Source organism: Bidens hawaiensis, unplaced genomic scaffold (genome assembly GCF_021521415.1).
Source record: "Bidens hawaiensis isolate Kalapana, Puna unplaced genomic scaffold, B.hawaiensis_p1.1 tig00003510_1, whole genome shotgun sequence".
Lineage (NCBI taxonomy): Eukaryota > Viridiplantae > Streptophyta > Magnoliopsida > Asterales > Asteraceae > Bidens > Bidens hawaiensis.
The window spans coordinates 2,125,061-2,146,869 of NW_027491198.1; the positions used below are offsets into that span (position 1 = coordinate 2,125,061).

The 21,809-nt window shown below is 36.6% G+C and overlaps 1 protein-coding gene across 1 annotated transcript; it reads right to left on the reverse strand.

Annotated features, from left to right (window-relative positions):
- Positions 1-13,378: 13,378 nt before the first annotated feature.
- Positions 13,379-15,882, reverse strand: LOC143623665 (ACT domain-containing protein ACR8-like). Its single transcript, XM_077094514.1, has 6 exons — positions 15,668-15,882; positions 15,377-15,422; positions 15,000-15,114; positions 14,830-14,897; positions 14,170-14,736; positions 13,379-14,067 (listed from the first exon to the last, which is right to left on the reverse strand). Exons 1-6 carry the CDS (start codon positions 15,736-15,738, stop codon positions 13,597-13,599), a joined length of 1,338 nt encoding a protein of 445 aa, XP_076950629.1. The 5' UTR covers positions 15,739-15,882; the 3' UTR covers positions 13,379-13,596.
- Positions 15,883-21,809: the final 5,927 nt, after the last annotated feature.

The following is a 21,809-nucleotide window of genomic DNA, read 5'->3' on the forward strand; positions in this document are numbered from 1 at the left end:
ATGGGCGCAATGTGGCGCTTTGATGGCGCACTTTGCACTTCGCACGCTCGCATCGCCGAGGGCCGTCTTAGTATTTTTGTTGGCAATTAAGAAAAATAAAATAAATAAATAAATAAAATAAAACAAAAATCCTTCCAATGCGATACGCGACGGGTTCAGATTACCCATCGCATACCGCGACGTGGAGGTTACGCAGTGGACACGTAGCCTGCCACGTGGCGTGCCACGTAGCAGGCCTAGGGCTGACTCAGCGAAGCTACAAGATGCTTCGCGGTACGCGACGGCTTTCTATTTATGGCCATCGCGTACCGCGATGGGGTCCAAAACCTACTATAAATAGAAAGGCAATGAGACGTTCATTTCTTGCTCAAAAACTTCTGAATTCTCTCTATTTTCACACACATACATAATATTAAGTAATAGTATAATACCGAGACATAACGATACCCTATCCGATCGAAAGAAATATACACGAATCCGAAATTTCTGCCTGTTAAGGTATGACATTGTGCCATCGTGTAGAATTTCTACTCTCGTGATTATCGTTATGATTATTGGTTTTATACTAATCTAGTTATACTACATTGTATTTATCCTAGGTTCTTAATACCATGAGGTGTTCTTTAATTGTAACTTGCAAGGTGAGACATTCGAGTTTTTTTGTATCACTCACATTTGCGTGAGACAACTATTTTTTCCGACATTTTCATGATGATTTCAAAACCTATAAAAATCATGGCAAATGGTCTAAATATTTTTATAAGTATTTTAAATACATTACAGTGATTAAGTCTCTGTAGACTTACGGGATGGTTACTACTGGTATTGTAGGGTTTTCTATACAAGGCTTGCCTACTGGGCTATTACACGTTACTTATTGGACAAGTGTTAGCCAATAAGTAATATGACCACAGTCATAGATACGGTCGAGTGACAAGTACCTTTCGGTAATTTGTAAGCAGGCAGATGTAAAAACATCTTAATGTTGTAACTGTAAAAATGTGTCATTTACAAATTACCAGTACTCACCAGTATTTCTTGCTGATCAAATATTTTAAACATGTTTCAGGTGACTTGTTAAAGACAAAGGAATGATGCCTGGGGGCTTCCAGCTTAAATAAGTGGCTTGTCACCAGAATAAAGAAACGTGTTTTGTAAATTAGGGTTTAACCCTATAAAACTTATGTTTATATCAAAAGGGATTAAATTCCCGATTTTATCATAATAATAATCATGGTGTTTTTATAACTTTGATCATTTTTCCTAACTACGGTTCTGATGAATTTTCCGCTGCAAAATAATTTAATAAACACCGATACCACCAATCAATGTTCATGGCTCCCCTCCCGGGGTATAGGGGCCGGGGGCTGTAACAGTACCCGTTACCATGCTATTTGTCAATCGATGACCTTTAACCTTGAAAGTTTGACAACTGGGACTTAAGATTTCAACCGGTCCATAGTCGAAACCTTTTCGACTTGGTATTGACCTGTCGAGCGAGACTTTAGTTTTCATGGAAAAGACATAAATGTGTGTTATGCAACAGTCCACGATCGCCGATTGGAATTGGTTGTTTCTTTTTAAATGGGTGTCATGTAAACATTTTGTCTTTTCTTTATACGACCAAGAGTTCTTGTATGCCAAGCTTCTCAACTTCTACAGCTCATGAATTTGGTCAATTCTATTTTTACTAGCAGCAAGACAATTGAGATTTATGACGCATGGAGCCTAATAACCCTTGTTTTCTAGCTCAACAGGCAGATGACATGCTTTTCCATAGACCTGTTTGAATGGTGTTGTCCCTATAGTGGTCTTATATACAGTGCGAAAGGCCAATAAAGCATCATCTAATTTGTCTCCCCAATTTTTGCGGTTTAACACAATAGTCCTTTCGAGGATCCATTTGATTCCTCGGTTGGAGACTTCCACCTGCCCACTTGTTTGCGGGTGATATGGTGTTGCCAATCAGTGGTGTATGACATATCATGACAGACTCTTGTCCATCTGGGTATTGCAAAAATTGGTTCCTCGATCACTGATTAGGGCTTTTGGAGTCCCGAATCAAGAAAACAACTTTTTCAGAAATTTAATGGCAACCTAAGCATCGTTTGTGGGTAGGGCTTATTGTAGGTTCCTGGACGGATCGTACACGGGATGTCGCTATCTGCGCAGGTGCGGAATCCCTGCGTAGGTAGATACGAGCGTAGAATACGTATAAATCAAACACACGAGCAATAACCGAAACACGTTATATTGATAACACGAACACGTGACACGCGGTCACTATTACAGACTCTGACTTGTAAACACGTAACCCTAACCAATCTCGCGAACTCACGAACTGTTACGGTGAACAGTTTATATAAACACGACAACTTCGCCTCAGGCGAAGTTGTCCATAACTTCGCTTGTTCAACAAGTTCGCCAGAGCGAACTTGTTAACAACTTCGCTTGTTCAACAAGTTCGCCTGAGCGAACTTGTTGTCAACTTCGCTCGTTACATAAACATAAACATAATCAAAAACATAATTACATTACAGACTCGATTACAATCGTTAGACTATGAACTACTGACAAACATGTACCAACACTTATGCCTCCTCTTACTTAGAGATGAAATCTACTGCTACTAGGTTGTACTTATTTCCAAATGAGTTGGTAAATGGTCCCACGAAATATATTTCCTACAATCAAAGATTACACATATTTGTATGTCTTCCCGAGTCATCTCATTCTTGGATGAGATGTTTCTGGTTCTTTGACAAGCATCACATGCTTGGATCAAAGCTTGTGTGTCTTTGTATATGGTGGGCCAAAAGAAAAAAGAGTCAAACACTTTCCTAACTGCAGTGCCTATCACGTGATGTCCACTTGTTGGTCCTTCATAACATTGTTTGGGAATGTGTGTGGCATCATGTCCAGATACACACCTATAGATGACTTGATAAGCTCCTATCTTAAATAGGTAATGATCTTCCCATATATAATGCTTAAGATCATAGAAAGAAAACTTCACTACTGATAAGTTAGCCATTTTCTCATGATTATACGTGTTAAGTAGTTTGAAAATCAGTAAACCATGGCATTCATCTTCTTCTTTCATAATTTCTTGGATAATAAGAACTTCATGAGGGAATTTGTCATTTATGACGTTCTTATGTAGTTCTTCTGAAGTTGGGCACTCCATAAGGGAAAGATGATCCGCAGCAACATTTTTCTGCTCCCTACTGATCCTGAACGTCGATATCAAACTCCTGGAGTAGAAGGATCCATCAGATTAATCTAGGTTTAGCATCTTGTTTGTTGAAAAGGTACCGAATGGCGGCATGATCGGTGTAAAAAATGGTTTTGGAAAGGACAAGGTAGAACCTGAACTTTTTAACAGCAAAGACTATAGCTAATAACTCTTTTTCTGTTGTGGTATAATTTTCTTGTGCATCATTAATAGTTTTACTATCGTAGTAGATCGGGTGAAAGTGTTTGTCTTTTCTTTGACCAATAACAGGAAATGACTTGCATCACACATGATTTCGAACGGTAATGTCCAATCTAAAGTAATCATGACTGGATCGGTGACAAATTTGTCTTTTAAGATGTTGAATGCTTTAACGCATTTTTCAGAGAAAATGAACGGTGCATCTTTCTTCGAAATTTGAGTTATAGGTCGAGTGATTTTTGAAAAGTCTTTTATAAAAAGACGGTAAAAACTTGCATGACCTTGAATGCTTCTAATGGCTTTGACAGAAGTTGGTGGTGGAAGTTTGTAAATAGTTTCTATTTTCGCCCTATCAAATTCTAGTCCAACCTAAGAGATTTTGTGATCGAGAACAATGTCTTCTTTAACCATAAAGGGGAATTTAACTCTTCACACCTAGTCAACATTTTGTATAGGTTTTTAAGGCAATGATTGAATGTGTCTCCAAAAATGGAGAAGTCATCCATGAACACTTCCATGGATTGTTTGATCATTTCTTGGAAGATAGCCACCATGCATCATCGGAATATGGCTGGAGCATTACACAGTCCAAAAGGCATTCTTCGATAAACAAAGGTAAGGACAGGTAATTGTGGTTTTCTCCTGATCTTCCGGAGCAATAGGAATTTGAATAGTTTGGAAAATCCATCAAGAAAGAAATAAAACATTTTTTCTGAATAATCGTATAAGCATGTTGTGACATTCGTCAATTTCGGGTCACTTTTGTTATGTAAACCCGACCCGTTTGTAACCCGAACATTTCAAATATATAAAATATTGGATCTTGTCATTTAAAATATATAAAATATTGGTTTTTTTATATTATGCATTGTTTGACCATTTAAACATACCCATTTTTATGCAAACCATAAAAGAATCTTTATACTCAACACTTCACTCCTTCCCTATATATACACACCCATCTTCTTCATTTTACTCTTGCTACATCTCCAGAAACTCTCTCAAAACTCCATAGATTCAAGGTTGTTATTTCTTATGTATTCTTAAAGTTTTGACTTCTCAAGTCAAACTAACTATAGTCTTTCATTCTAACTTGTTCATCTAACATTACTAACTCTTGAATATGGTGGTATAATATATATATAATACACACCCCTTGTTTCCTTTATTTGTTACTTCACCGACTTTGGTTGGTTAAGTTTCGAATGTCATAAGGCAAGGCTTCATGGAGGACTTCGTGTTCTTGATATATATTTACACACACATAACTTATTATACATATCACTTATGACTACTTCTAAACCTTTAGTTTGTTCATCTTATTTACAAGTTCCATGGTGTGGGTTTGTATAAGACTAACCTCGGTTTAACCGAAACTAGTCCAAACCGGAAACCGAACTTTTGTTTACTAGTTTTGTTAAAATAGTTGTTTAAACATGTTTATTGCTAGATTTGAGTTTCAAAAATCATTTTTACAATTTCTTTGATATTAAGCATACGGAATCCATCTATGAACTCTTGGGAGATGGAAACCGAACTAAACCGAAACTTTTGCTTAAAAGACTTGTAGTTAACTTTTTTTGTTGTAAAATTTAAATTTTCTTCATTTATAAACCAATATACAAGTTCTATGATATTTGGGCATGTAGAAACCATCTATGAACTATTTGTGAGATGGAGACCGAACCAAACCGAACTATACCGACTTTTACTCGCTTAAGACACACAAGTGTGTTTTTAGTTATCAAGACTTGTATATTTCTTTAAAAAATAGTTTACAAACTGATTTTAATTATTTTCTTAAGTACTTGGAATAGTTGGATCCAACTTGATCTCATAACATAGTTTGGACCGACAAAACCGAACACTCGCTTAACGTGCGTTGTTAGTTCTAAACAATAGATCTACATACTTGGTTAAGTGTTAGTATGTTTTAATGAGTTATCTCATAACAATTAATATTTTGGAAAGTTGACTTTGGGTTTGACCATTTGTCAAGACCCGAACCGACAACCCGAACACTCGTTAAAAACCCGTTTTAGTATCTTTAGCCTAATGGAACTTGCATTTTAGCATTTTCCCCACCTTATTACTTAACATTGGTTAAGTAAATATTAAAGTTAGATACTTTAACCCAGTTTTGAGCAAACTTACATTTTTTAAAAGGGTTATTATTATAAATTCTTAAATAGTTACATTTTAAACCTTGAACTTTAATTGATTAGTTTTTGCAACAATTATTTTATTTAAAGATCTTCAAGACAACCTTTCTAAATCCAAGACTTTTTTTTATTTAGGCTTCATACGTTAAACTCGTTGTACCGGCAAATCTCCAAATAATCAATCTTTCAAGTTTATTACTTGAACGTGAGTAACTTCATACCCTGTTTTCTATCTCTTATTTTGGGGGTGACATTTCAACTTATCTAAACTAAATGTTTTATACTTGGGTCTTAAACCACAAACGTTGTTGTATATACCTTACTTGAATAATTGCTCGATTTGGTGTTCTATGCTTATTTGACTATGTGTTTATCGCTTTTGGATGGTGGAACTATAAATCCTAGACCATTTGGCAACCCCTCATGGCAAGGTGTCGTTAACGTAATGCAATTAACGATAACTATAAAATCCTAAACTATTTGGCAACCCCTTATAGTTGGGTGTCGCTAACTTGTTAGCGATAACTATTTATCCAAGTTTATAGCTATTATTTACGGTTGTGTATACTAGTTTTGTGGTTTTTCATACTATATATCTATTTTTCAAACTTATGAATTGCTCACCAACCTTTGTGTTGATAAACTTTATTTTATGAAATGTTACAGGTTTGCATCTAGGTTGATTATGGAGTTCGGTGAAGAAAACATCACAAATACCGTTAGGATATTAGCAAAAATGAACAATATTTGATTTGCTATATTTTGTTATATTTTGTTGTTTTGAGTTATGAATATTTGGTTATGTGACATTTTCGATGTTGTGAAATGAAATGAGTTTGTTAAATATTGTCGCTTTAAATAGTGTCATGCGCTTATGAGCAATAGTTGCACCCCGGCATGTTCCGCCGCCTTTGGTCGGGGTGTGACACATGTGATCAATGAAAGGAAGCGGAAAATGATTCTTCCTTGTGGCATCATTAAGCTTTCAATAATCGATGCAAATTCTCCAGCCTATGATGGTTCTCATCAGAATAAGCTTGTCTTTTTCGTTCATTACCACCATCATTCCCCCCCCCCCCCCTTTTGGGCACAATTTGGATTGGGCTAACCCAAGGTGAGGAAATTGGATATATTAGCCCTGCATCAAGAAGTTTGATAAATTCTTTCTTCACTACATATTGCATGTTCGGATTAAGACGTATTTGATGTTGGACAACTGGTTTGTACTCTTCCTCCATTAGGATCTTATGACTACAAAATGAAGAGCTGATGCCATTGATGTCCATGATTTTCTTGGCGATGACCTTTTATGGTGCTTCAAGACCTTAAACAGCTTATCCTTTTCGTCTTTGCAAGATGAGCAGAAATAATTACAGGAGGTTGGGAGTTATTTTCAAGAACGACATACTTTAGATGAGGTGAGAGTTCTTTTAACTCAAAGGCTGGTCGTTCTTCAATGGGAGTCTTCTCATTTTCATTGCATTCTCTTGTTTTATAGATCTCTAATGCGTGCGTAGAGTGGTAGAAAAAGTGTTTTTCAAAAGGGTTTTGTTTCACACAAAGTCAAATTTTAATTTATAAAATGATTTTTATCTTAACTAGACTACACACAAATAGGCAAATGTACCTATCACATATATAGTATAGTATTGATAAGAACCAAGTATCGATCAATGGACACACTTGTTTGACTACCAAATCTGTGTATTTATTTTAATCCGAAGTAAACATCATAGTGGTTTTAGTTTAACAAGTGAATTTCAAAGGAATTTAAAAGCATAAATTAAAGACAATGATTTTAGATTTTTATATTTTTATAGAGATGATCAAGGATAATAATGTACTATCTTGGTTAGAACTCCTCTTAACTTGGTTTAACAATTAATTGGTAAACATGTGATATAATAATGTACTATCTTGGTTAGAACTCCTCTTAACCGAGCAAACTATACAGAACCGGGCCTGTCAAATGAACAAATCTTGGTCAGACCGGCACATCCGGTCTAGTCTCAAAAACATTGGGTATGGGTACTAAGGTTTTAATTTTGTAACAATGTTAGATACTAACTTTAACTTACATTATAAGTTAACAAAATTTGTGTCAACTCGTCCTCGTATCCACACCCCCCCCCCCAATGCCTAGACTTCAATGCTCGTATTTCACTGCGCCTGGTTTTTATTGACCGAATAAACATCGTAAAAAAGATATTTTTTTGTATGCTAATCTTTTTATATGTTAATTCAACAAATTTGTATTTTGGGTTTTATTAAGGTGCATTTACTAGCATAACCAATGCAAACCGAATACGCGTCAACTCACTATTGCAATAAAATGTTTGGTTTTACGAGCCGAATAAAAGTTGTTTTAAATATGATAATTTTAAAATAATAAGCTATACTAGCGCCACTATTTTTTTAAGTATGTTAATTTGATGAATTTATTTTTTAGGTTTAGTTCGGGTACCGTAACGAACGTAGTTAATACAAACAAAATTCATGTTGACTCACAACTGCAACGCCTGAGTTTACCTACCGAATTTGTCTCGTAACACACGGGTAAATCACTAGTTGTCATAATAACTAAAACGTGATATTCTAAAATATTCCTAAACACAAATATGCTAAATAATTTAGTGATAATGTGTAATGGCAATAATGCCCTTAACTTTTGTGCATTTTTTGTTAACATTTAACGGAAGTTAAAGTTAGTACCTAGCATTTTTACAAAATTAAAACATTAGTACATATATCTATGACTTTAAATCCTAATTACCAATTTTGTTACTTTAGGTAAACGTTTGGGATCAAAAGCACATTATGTTTCAAATTACCATATTTAAAACAATATTTATTCGGCTGGTAAAATCGAGCATTGATTTGTAGCAGCGAGTTGACGCGTATCCAGTGGGTATTGGTTACATTAGTAAAGGTACCCTAATAAAACCCAAAATATAAATTTGTTGAATTAACATATAAAAAGATTAACATGCAAAAAAAATAAATTATTTATAACGATATAGGCATTGGTAAACCCGAGTGTTACGACGAATAGTTGACGCAAATTCCTTTAACTTTTAACACAAGTTAAAGTTAGTACATAACATTGTTACAAAATTAAAACCTTAGTACCCATACTTGTAACTTATAAACCTTAATACTCAATTTTGTTACTTTAGAAAAACGTAATGGACTAACTTCGTACTTGTGTCATTTAATATACTTGCTTTTTTTGTTATTAAAAAATATGATTAATATATAGTCTAGTAAAGTACTAATGCTATTTATAAGATGAATGAGCAGCATATTTGTGAAGGTTTAATCAAACTATTTATTTGTAGTATCCGTTTGTTAGGTTATTTAATGAAAAGAAACAAAAACAAGAGTCGTGGTATTAAAAGAAGAGTCGGAAGAAGTGGGTGTGTGGCCAGCTAATAAATCCGCCTTGCTCGCCGCACTTAACGGCACCGCCATGCATGCTTCTTACTTTCTAGCATATCATGTGCTTCATTTATTTATTTATTACTCTAAAGTTATTTGTTTTAATCTTTTTTTAGCCGTGGAAGAATTAGGAAAAATTGATAAACACGATGGCGACACGTCTTTATTTCTTTTGCTTTTACTAAATTTAGGTCACTTGCCCTTGATACTGCTACGTTTCTGAAAAGAGTTTAGGGGGTCGAGCACAGTAACTCAACGACGAGGAAGAACGATAACTTTGTGTTCAGTAGGATCGGTTTTGCCGTTTAAAACGGGGTGACGGAGCAACTTGTTACCCGCTTACCTTTCTCTCTATTGCAATTGGATCTTTTTAATTGTTTTTAGTTGAATATGAAGAAATGTTCCAAAAAAATTTATTAATAATATTACAAAACAAATCCTAATATCCGAATTAACCTTCGAGATACAATATGCGAACCGTCTATACTATTTTGATACTTCAGACCTAACTCACTCAGGATTCTTAAGAATGAAACTCAACATTGTGGGAAAACTCTATTGAGTCAAGTTTCAAACATGTGACCATAAGATCTCAAGCGATGCACTCATAGGTTAGTAAACCAAAATGTTAATTGCAAAAGAACGAGTAAATGAAGGTCAATTCGGTATGTGGTAATGGAATGAAAAACGAGAACGAGTGAATCGAATGGACAATGCAATGAAATGCATCATTATTATTCCATTATCTTATATGGTTAACCAATGATAATGGAATAAATCATCACTTTATGTTGCTTAGTAGGTAGGAAAAGTGCAAATGAATGAAATATAAATGACAAAATACCCCTGTCTCAAAATAAATAAAATTTACCAAAATAAAAAATAGTAATGGCAACGATGGTGATGATGGTGACATTTATTGTGGTGCTAGTGGAGGCAAAAGTGGTGTCGAGGATGGTGGTGGCGGTGGCTATGATGGCAATGGTGACAGTGTCGGCAGGACAATGATGGCGTTGACTATGACGACAATGATGGCAGTACCGGCTAGACAATACTGGTGGTGGCTATGATGGCAATGTTGGTAGTTCCAGCTAGACAATGGTGGTAGTGAAGGCATGACGGTGGTGGTGATTGACAGTGGCGTGGTGACGGCAACGGCAGCATAAATCTTCCATATATATATATATATTATCACTAAATTAGTCATAAGCATCACACTTAAATTAAACTTTTTTCATTATTATATTACAATTTTCGTCAAGTTTTCTTTTAAGTTGTTTGAAAAAGGAAAATTACTTACAAATCCTGGCAAAAGATATCTAAGATACAAGTCACAACCATACGATCATTACCAAAGTTTATGTATTTTATATTCTTACCGGCTGTGTTTCGAATTCATTAATAAATTGTGTCATGCAATGATAACTGGATGTTGACTGGACACTCACTGAAGTCACTGATGAAGCCGCCTGAGCGTGTTGTGATCCAGGCGAGCGGTGGCTTCAACGAATTAACTGTTTTATTTATTTATTTAATTTTTCTTCTAAATTTGGAAACTAAAAACTAATATTACATTTAAATAAAAATATTAATAAACAATACTAGTCTAGCGCAAGATCATTGGGACGTTTAACCCACAAATGCTCGACCAGCTCATGACGAAGGTTTCCGTGGACCTCACGGTTCTTGAGATATAAGACGTTTTAGAGTTGTTCATCATCGGTGATTGTCGATTCGGGTCATGAGACGTAACCTTGGTAGTTTTGACATATAGTCATACATTTATCCTCAAGAACATCTTATGTAGAATCATACAAGTGTAGATGACATCCATTATTTTCCCTTTTGACCAAAACCGTAGTGGTCTCGAAATCAAATGTAAATTTTTCTTTTTAACTCCAAATGTCCTTTCAAAATCTTTACGTGTCAATTCTTGCTTCTTCTTAAGGTACTTTCGTTTGTCTTCAACTGGATATGCATAAGCTTGAACAAGTGTCAACCATTCGTTGTTAATCCCATCAACCAGGTAGTAGTCGTGTTTGAATTGAACCTCGTTCGCATAAAACGATTCAGTTGGCTCAACCCCGTCAATAATGTCATCAAATATCGGTGACTGTTCGATAACATTTATGTCGTTATTTGACCCTTCAACACCAAAAAAACACACGCCAGAACAAAATATCACGGGAGGCCGCCGCTTCAAGTATAATGTTGGGGTCGGGGTGATCACCCGGATGGAACTGACCTCACTAGGCCATAGAACACATATCCCATCCAACATGCGTATAGTTGATGCTACCGAGCGTTCCGGAAAACCATATTTTTCACTGTGCATCTCGTATATGCGTTGGATATCATACAAACTTGGTTTGTGCAAATATCTCCGTGAGTAAATCGATATGATCCCTATTTATAAACATTGTAAGTAAACCCTTGGACAATATATAAAATATAACTAAACGAAACATATATGTATATACGTATACCTTGAAAGAAAAAATGAAGTGAGTCTCGCGAAACATTTTCAGGCATTTCTAGGTATTCATCCATTGTGTCTGACGAAATTCCATACGCTAGTTGACGAATAGTAGTTGTACATTTTTGGATGGTCATGGAACCTAGTTTGTGTCTTGCATCTCTTTGTTGAAAAAAAAAAAGATATTGATCCGACAAATCATTTGATAAACGCATGAATAGTTGTCTACTCATTCGAAAACGACGCCTAAAATGTTCATCGTCATAAAGGAGATCGGGCTAAAATAGTGACGTACCAAAGTTTCATCAGCGCCCTCTTGATCACGACGAAGAGGTGGTTGTCTTGTTAGTCTTTGTTTTCCTTGAAATCGTTCAGCCAACACATGTTAACGTTTATTCTCATGGCTTCAAAAATAAGGTTGTCTTCCTCCAAAGAGTCGGACGTAGAAAAAGAATCCCATTGCATTTTTGGTTTGTAATTGGGTGTATTGGAGAGATATGAGTAGAATGGGTGAGTATTTTCTGTAAGTTTTTTGGTGTGTAAAAGTATTTGTTATAGAGAAATATAAAAAGCAAAAAAAAAATTAATGTTATAACGGTCGCATGCAAATTCCCCAACAAATTACATTCCCAACGTTCCTTAATTCACCCACCGCGACTCCACTCGCAGCCGGTCGCTAACGGCTCCACTCGTGGCAGGGTGTTGCGGCGTTATTTTTCGATAATTAGAGCATTCTCAGTAGCTCCTCTAAAAGTTTTGTGAGAGAAATCTCTAAAAAAATTTTGAAGATTGGTAAGTGGTTATGAGTAGAAGAGAGAAAAAATTTAAAAAGATATGTAAATTTTGAGTAAATTTAGAGAAACGTTATTCTTCCTTTATTTATTTTTTAATATACTTGAAAGTGGTTGTAAATAGAGGAGCAATAAATGATAATTATAAATATGTAAAAAGTATTATTTAATCTATAATATATATAAACAACGAAAACATAAAAGTCTTACGTGTCGCGATGTGGTCGCTCCCCCTTTATTTGGAGTCACCAGATTTGCTTGATTTTTAAATGGAGGTTTCTCTTGCATTTGACCCGAATTCATGGGTATGGGCTTACCAAACCCAGATATTCCATAAACGGTAACATCTCAATAAATAAAAAATTATTCTCACCAAATTATTGATGTAAAAATCCTATAAAATAGGATATCCTAAAAATTAATATCTTATTTATTTTAAAACAGATATATATATATATATATTATTTAAAATAGAAAACCAATTTTATAGTAAAAAAAATAAACGGGTCTTGGGTATCATCAAACCATAAGTATATTATTAACTTTCATAAATATTATTTATAATTAAAAAAACAAATTTTATAATAAAAAAAATAAACGGGTCTTGGGTCTCATCAAAATCATATAGCTTTTAAACCGGGTTATAACATCTCATTTATTTGTGAAAACAATTTATCATCAAACTATAAGTATATTATTAACTTTCATACAATAAAAAAATATATATTCAAAAAATAAATAAATATTAGAACAAACAATATAAACAACCTCGTAATACGGGGGTAAAAACCAGTTATATATGAGAATGAAAATTTATTGTTTTCTAGTATAACTACAAGATAGAGAAGTTGTTGTGACCGGTTTATCAATAAAGATAAATTACTAAACCATCTATAGACCAAATCAATAAGGATAAATTACTAAACCATCTATGTAAGTACCAGTAATATAAAAGAGAATAAAATAAAATTTATAATTGAAAAAGATAAATAGAAATCAATCATGAATCAATAACCTCTAAAACAAATTTATGTACATGGAATGGCTAACTTGATGTGGAAAACAAACCACCATAAATACAAAAAATAATAATCCAATCCATTTTAAATCAATTTCATAGTAATACTAGTAGACCCACCAACCCAACCAATATCTCAAAACCTAAAGTGTATGCCTAATGTATATCTACCACACCAACCATCCAACCACTTTCATCCTATTTTATATACACAAAACCCTTCTTTCAAGCAATCCCATAGTACAACCCTTTAATGCATGAGTTACAACACATCCTCAAGAACAAGATTTGATCAATCCCAATAGGTATAGATTCCTCCTCACTAAACTACCAAGTGACAACAACACAGCACCACCAAGACTACCTGTGTTTTGTACATCACTCTCACCCTTTTGATGATACATCAATGGTAGTTCCTTGACTCGCAAGTAACCCGACCCGATTCTATCCATAACCGAATTGATGACCTTTGAATCCACCGGGTTTCCAATCGCATCCGTTACATAGAAAATGTTTAAAGCCATGCCCAATTTTGTAGATATCTCTGCTTGTGTTACATTCATTGCATTTTCCCTAAATGTTCGTGTCACTTCGGCTAAAAGGCCGGGTTTGTCGGGTTTAAAGAGCTCTAGCCGCACACCCTTGGATGCTCGTCTTTCAATGGCCGATTTTAAACACATGATCACTCGTTGCTTTTCAGCTTCTGAACTAATCGGGCTTCCGTCTATATGTCTGATAAAGAATTCCTAAAATCGTAAAAAAGATTTAAACTAGGCAAAATAACATGAACCCATTTTTAACTAAACAATTAAAATGTAAACAAGATCAACAAATAACTATATCCGTACCAGAAACGCTTGATCTCCTGCGGTATTGATAGTAGCATGGAACACGACATATTGCATATCCGTTAACGTGCAAACGACATCAAACAAGAGTTTGGGTCGGTCTTTGACTTGAATGTTGACCACCGAGTACTCTTTCTCACAATTTTGAACAGATACCAACGGTGAATATCGACCATGAGCCTTATAAATTGGAACTCTATCATAATCGCGGTCGGCAAACATCATCTGATGAAGCCGTCTTTCGGTGTGAGTAACCGCGATCGAAACCAAAGTTTTAGCACTTCTGATATCATTATCCCCTTTCAATACATTCTTTAACCGCGCTTCGATTCTATCTATTTTCTTACTATCTTCTATCGGAGACCCAGACTCACAATCTTTCAAATGAATGATTGACGTGATTCGACCGTTATGAGTCCATACTTTTGACTCAACCACATCACAGTTGAGTTCAGATAAAACTGCAAATACTTCGGATAATAGTCCAACTCGGTCAGTGCCGGTTAGTTCTAATGTTGTAATTCCATCAATGGATTTTGATCTTGTGTTATGTATAGTTCCAAGTGACTGCATTACAATAATAACAAAATATTTGATATAATGAAATATTTAAAGAAAAAAGTATAAAGAAAAGAGCTTTTGTAAAACAAATTGATTTACCTGTTCAATGCAATTGATGATGCTACCATCTGTTAATTTGTTGCCATCTAAATTGGTGACATGGAAGACTGTAGATAATTAATGAGATTGATTAACACAAATTAGTAAAGAGGTAAATCAGACATCATGATTATGATATCTTTATAAAATAAAATAAATAAAATGATTACCATCCATGTTCCATCTTCCATCTGAGGAAACATAACCCTTTTTAATAGAAAGGTTAAGATCTGTGAGAACTTGAACCGCCTCAAGAAGAATTCCATCATTTCTCGCACTATCAATCTGAAATTAAATCATATTAAATTGTAAACCAAGCGAGTTATTTGAAAATTTCAAAAATTATAATGTGTAGGGATGAGCATTTTGTACACAGCTTTTCGAAAGATCAAGAACCGGTATCAGTGTTTTAGGTACAGGTATAAAGATATATGATCATTTTGCAACAAGTACCGAATGACTAGATTCGTTAAAGTACTCAGTATCGATATTCTGGGTATCTATCTCATCCCTAAATTATTGAGGAAAATATAACATTGAAATTTACCATGATGCGTGTTGCGTCTGCACAGCCAGCATTATCAATCATGACCCTGATGAACAATAATAATTAAACAAATGAATGAGTCAAATTAAATTCAATCTTTGAAATCTTTAAGTTGAAAATTAGGCCAAAAACAGAATTGGTCAACAAAAGTCAAAATTAGGCAACAAAACAAACTTCTGGAAGATTACCAATAATTTCCGATCATTTCAGACCTCGAATATCATCAACACATAAAACACACCAAAATATTAATTAAAGAACTAAAACATACAAAGAAAATAATTAACTCACCTTGGGGTATTCATACGAACAATAAGCTTCTCATACTCTTCAAGAAACGGTTTCCGTTCCATCTGCATCATTTTTGTAGTCTTTAACGGCAGGAACTAACGGATCAAACGTTTGGAGCAGGTGCTGGTTTTATGGGTGATTTGAAGAGTAAAGATGCAAAGATTAGAGGTAATAAAGAGCCCAAATTTGAAGAGATTGGTAATAATATTATCGACTGGGTGTTATTTTTTTTTATTTCTCTCTCTTGAAACGAAGCACGCTTTTCGGTTAATTGTCTCCCAATGTGCATGACGCGTATTTATATTGGAGCAACATTTTTTTCATAATAAATAATTGGAGGAATTATTATTAAATTTGAAAAAGATGAACTGGATTTTAGTTTGAACGAGTGAAGACCGGGTGAATTATAGATAAGGTTTTAAGTTGAATTATAGATAAAGTTTATTTTAAATGAGATAATTTATACGTCTGCAATCGCGTGATCGCAAACAGTGCTTATTTGCTTAATAGCTCATGTTAATCATCTCATGTTTTTTTGGAAAACCTACTGCTCAAATGCCTATTACAATAAAACCCTATTGAGTTTAGATTCGAACTTGGAATCTTGCAGTCTCTAGCCCGAGTCGAGCCCGAGTCAAGTCAGGGTGGGTTCGAGCTTGGAAAAAAACGAGCATGTGATCGTGCCAACAAATTGACCATGACCCGAGCCAATCTTAGGTTGAGTTTAGGTCGAACTCGACTCCGGTCGTTTCAAATCAATTTTTTTATCTTGTTTTGTTGGTGCTTTTATCGAGCAAACAACGAACTTGAACTTCAAACCGCGAGCTTTTTAAATAACCTTGCGCATACAATGCCAAATAAAATATAGATAAAAATAAGGCCATTAGGTATACTCTAACCCATCTTAATTCCACATAAGCTCCACATCACTTATTTTTTTTCTCTTTCACTCTATGTCATCCAAAGGAAATTGTTTAACTCATTTAACACATAATTAATATAACAAATCAATTAGTAATTAATACATATTTTTCCTTTTAACCCGTTAAAAGCATAACTCATGAGTCTTTTTAGCACACTTAACACAAGTAGGGAGTGGTTTAATCCATCTCTAAAGTGTCATGTCACTTTAACCTATGTAAATATTAGATTATACCACATGGCCTAAGAAATCTATGCATCTTTTAATTTTGTATTTTAAATCTTTTCTAACAATAACATTAAAGACTTTCAAACAATAACATTAAAGATTTGTAATAAGATGCGGAACCCTAGGCCGCCGTCGCAGGTGCCGGCGGTTACGAAAGAAAGACGGGTATCAAAATTCTTCATCACGAATCTCCCGGAGGGTTCTACACCGTGGGAATTGGCAGAGTTTATGAAAGGGTTCGGGGACGTTGCAGGGGCGTTCGTAGCAAAAAAGAAAGACAAAGATGGTAGGCGATTCGGGTTTGTTTCCTTCATTAATGTTCGAGATTTGGTGGATTTGGAAAAGAAGCTTTCTGGCATCAAGATGGGTAAGAATAGGTTAGTTATTAATATTGCTAAGTTTGCAATTGAAAATGGGGGGCAGTGGAGTAGTAGACAGGTTAGTGGGAGCAAGCCGGTGGCGAAGGGGATGAACGGTGGGGTAGAAATGGGGAGGGGGAGGAAGAAGGAGGAGAAGAGCAGTGAAAGATTCAGAGCGAATAATGGTGTCACGGTAAGGGGAATGTGGGGAAGGTCGTTCCGGGACATTTTGGCTGACAGGAAAGGCGGTGAAGACACCGGGGGGGAGAAGAAAGATGTCAATGGTTGCGAGGTGGTTATTCCTGATTCGACCGGCGCTTTTCAAGGGAAGTATAGAAGGTCATTGGTGGGACGAGCGATAGACTTCAAAGCACTTATTGATATGCGCCGGTTTGTTAATTCGGTGGGGAGGCGTGAGGTTGGGTTGCAGTATCTTGGGGGCATTTCGGTGTTGTTAACGTTTGAAAACGAATTCGAAGCTTCTAACTTCCTTGAAGATAAACCGGTATGGAATGATTGGTTCTTGTCGTTGGATAGGTGGACTGGACAGTCATTGCATGGTGAAAGAGTTGCGTGGTTAAAGATTGTTGGGGTACCGTTGCATTTGGCTTGTAATGAGACATTTGACTTGATTGGTGAGAAGTTTGGGAAGATTCTTAAAGCTTCTCAACTTTCGGAGAATGACGGGGACTTATCGGTTAGTTGTATTGGTATTTTAAGGGGTGAGGGGTTGAAGATTGACAATCTAGTCACTTTGGTTTGGAAAGATAAGTTATTTCGGGTCTCGGTTTATGAAGAAGTGGGTGACTGGATTCCGGATTGGTTGGAAGCGGATGGTAATTCTAGAGAATCAGGAGACGGGGTTGAACAGGGTTTTAATGATGGTGATCAATTGGAAGAAGGTGAAATTAGGGGGGTTAATGATGCTGTTGGAAATATTTTGCATGAAGGTGAGTTTATGGTCGGATGTAGTTCCCATCAAAAAAAGTACAGGAAAAAGAAATTGAAAAAGAAGGTAGGGGGTGGGCTTGGAGATGGTGGGGTTGTTGGGCCAGAGGTGGGACGGTCTAAGAAAAGGCCCAGATGTGCATCCAGTGATCCTTTTAGTCTTAATTCAATTATTGGGATTACAAACTGTGGAAAGTATACCCAGATGGAGAATGAAGGTGACGGTTCGGGAGTGGGGATTAGTGGTTCATTCGGAGGAGTGGATCTCAACAGTACCCCTGTTGGTTTTGAAATGAATGGAGGTGACGGTCAGGACAGTATGAGGGTGGGGGCGGATGGAGGAGATAAAGTGGGGGTTGGTCGGGAGTCAGTGGATGAAGAGGTTGCGGCCACGGTTGAGACGGGTTTGGTAGCTGGAGTGCAGATTCACGGTTTTGAAGGCTTGGTTAAGGAGAACATTGTAGTGGGAGGTATTAATGGTGTTTTATCATGAATTTTTTATCTTTGAATCTTTGCGGGTTTGGGGGGGGGGGTGGTTATAAGGCTAGTTGGGTTAGAGATTTGGTTGGCAGTGAGAAAGTGGATGTTGGTGTTTTTCAAGAGACCAAACTGGAGATTGTTACTAGAGAGTTGTTGGCCAAATTCTGGGTTAAAGGTAATTTCGAGTTCGAGTATGTTGCTTCGTCGGGTTTGTCGGGTAGTTTATGTTGTGTTTGGGACCCTAGAGTTTTTGGGGTGTTAGATTGTATAAAGGATAGGAATTTTTTGTTTTTAAAAGGTTTCATGAAAGGTGAGGGGAGTCTTTTGAATATTGTTAACGTGTATGCTCCGCAAGGGGCGATGAGTAAGAGGATGTTGTGGGATCGGTTGTCGGATTTGGTTGGAGGTGGTGACGGGTTTTGGGTGGTTTGTGGAGATTTTAACGTTGTCAGGGAGGCGTCTGAACGAAGGAATTCGGTGTTCAAAGGGGGGTGCTCTCGGTCGTTTAATGGGTTTATCCGGGAAGCTAATCTTAGGGAGTTTGAGATGCGTAATTTCCGGTTCACGTGTATTCGTGAAGGGGGGAAGAAATGTAGTAAGTTGGATCGGTTTTTAGTTAGTGTTGATTTTTTTAATAAATGGCCGGAAGCTTGTTTGAGGGCTTTGTCTACATGTATATCGGATCATAGGCCTATTATTTTGTCGTGTAAAGAGGTTAACTTTGGCCCTCGGCCGTTTAGGGTGTTGAACTCTTGGACGTGTCGTGCCGGGTTCGAAGATGTGGTGAATATGGCGGTGGACTCTTTTGTTTTTGAAGGCTCGTCGGATTTGAGGTTGCTAGCTAAACTTAAATGGTTGCAGATTCACATTAAACGGTGGAGGGATGAGATGGTAGTTAAAGAGGAAGAGGAGAAAAAGGTGGTTCGAGAGGAAATGGCTATTTTAGAAGAATGTCTTGAAGAAAGGGATTTAGAGGTGGATGAAGTATGGACTTTAGCAAGGTGTAAAGCGGTTTTAAAAGAACATGAAGGTTTGAAGCTTCAAGATTTGATTCAAAGATCTCGATTGAAGTGGGCAAGGGATGGAGATGATAATACTAAGTTCTTTCATTCTATGGTTAATTGTCGCAAAGCCTCGAATGGGATTCCAGGGTTGAATGTTAATGGGGTGTGGGTTACTAAGGCGTCGTTAATTAAAAAAGAAGTTTTTCGGTTTTTTAGGGAGCGTTTTCATGAAGATTTGGATAATAGACCGCATTTGAGATGTATTAATTGTTTAAGGCTGTCGGAAGAGGATAGTGGGTTTTTGGTTGAGCGGTTTAAAACTTCGGAGATTAAAGCCGCAGTTTTTGAATGTGGAAGTGACAAAGCGCCGGGACCGGATGGGTTCAATTTTTTCTTTATTAAAAAGTTTTGGGGAGTGTTTGAAGAAGACTTTTATGCAGCTTTTACAGATTTTTTTGAGGACGGTAAGATCAATATAGGTTGTAACTCTTCGTTTATCACGTTGATTCCTAAGAAGAAGGATCCTTTGTCATTAAACGACTACCGGCCTATTAGTTTGGTGGGAGTTATTGCTAAGGTTATTTCCAAGCTGTTGGCGAATAGGATGAAAGTGGTGTTGGACTCGGTTATTTCGGATCAACAGTCGGCGTTTATTCGTGGTAAGTCTATTATAGATGGGCCGCTTGTGATTAATGAAGTTGTTTCGTGGTGTAAGTTAAAGAAGAAGAAATGTTTTTTCTTGAAAATAGACTTTGAGAAAGCGTATGATAACGTGAATTGGGATTTTGTGATTTCTATTCTTCATCAAATGAATTTCCCGGATAGATGGTGTCAGTGGGTTAGAGGACTTCTTTCTTCAGCTCGGTCCGCGGTGTTGGTCAATGGGAGTCCGACTTACGAGTTTAAATGTTCTAAAGGAATGAGACAAGGTGATCCTAGTTCTCCTTTTTTGTTTCTCGTTGTTATGGAGGCGCTTTCGTGTATGATTCGTGCGGTGTGCGATGAAGGTTTATTTTGTGGAATCAAACTTCCTAACAATGGGCCGGTTCTTTCTCATTTGTTTTATGCGGACGATGCGATGATTTTGGGGGAGTGGTCTATTGATAATATTAAGTGTGTTATTAGAGTGTTGAGGTGTTTTTATTTATGTTCCGGGTTGAAGATTAACGTGGCTAAATCGTCTTTGTTCGGTGTGGGTGTGGAGGATGATGAGATAGGGCGCATGGCGAACGTTATTGGGTGTAGGAAAGGTGAGTTTCCGTTTGAGTATTTAGGGCTCAAAGTTGGGGCGAATATGAATCGGATTGTTAGTTGGAATCCTGTGGTGGATATCATTCATAATAGGTTGGATTCTTGGAAGGTGAAAACTTTATCGATTGGAGGTAGGGTTACGCTTATTAAGTCGGTTCTTTCGAGTTTACCGGTGTATTATATGTCACTCTATGTTGTTCCTAAAGCGGTTATTAAGAAGATCGATTCGTTATATAAGAAGTTTCTTTGGGGAGGCTCGGTGGAGTCTAAGAAAATTCATTGGGTTGCGTGGGAGAGAGTTGCGGTGCCGATAAAGGAAGGGGGACTTGGTATTTGTAGTACTGGTGTTTCCAGTGTTGCTTTGATAAGTAAGTGGCTGTGGAGGTATAAGAGTGAAAATGGTCTTTGGAAGAGGGTTATTTGTGCTATTCATAGGTCGTCGGTTGGGTGGGGTGGGTTACCAATTGGTAGGTTGGGTAATGGGGTGTGGGCTAATATAGCTAAACAGGTGAATAAGCTTTCAGTCGGAAATGTTCCTTTTCGGAATTTTTTTAAGGGAGAAGTTCGTTCGGGGGGTGCGATTCAATTTTGGTTGGATCCTTGGATGACTTCAGTGCCCTTAAAGGATGTTTATTGTAATGCTTTTAAGGTTGAAAGGTTTAAAAATTGTTTGGTTTCGGATCGGGTTATTAAAGGGCCGAACGGTTTGGCGTTTGATTGGAGTTGGATAGATGGTGAGAGGAATTCGATAGTGTTGGATGAAATTGGCAGTATGGAAGCTTCTATTACACCGATGGTGTTTCCGGATGGAGAGGATTATTGGAGGTGGGTCGGTGGTGGGTCTAGTGGTTTTTCTGTCGGAACTGTTAAAAATCTTATTCGGGCCGAGAGTGGTTTCCGTGGCTCGGGGTCGTTTCGGTGGTGTAGATGGGTTCCGGTTAGATGTAATA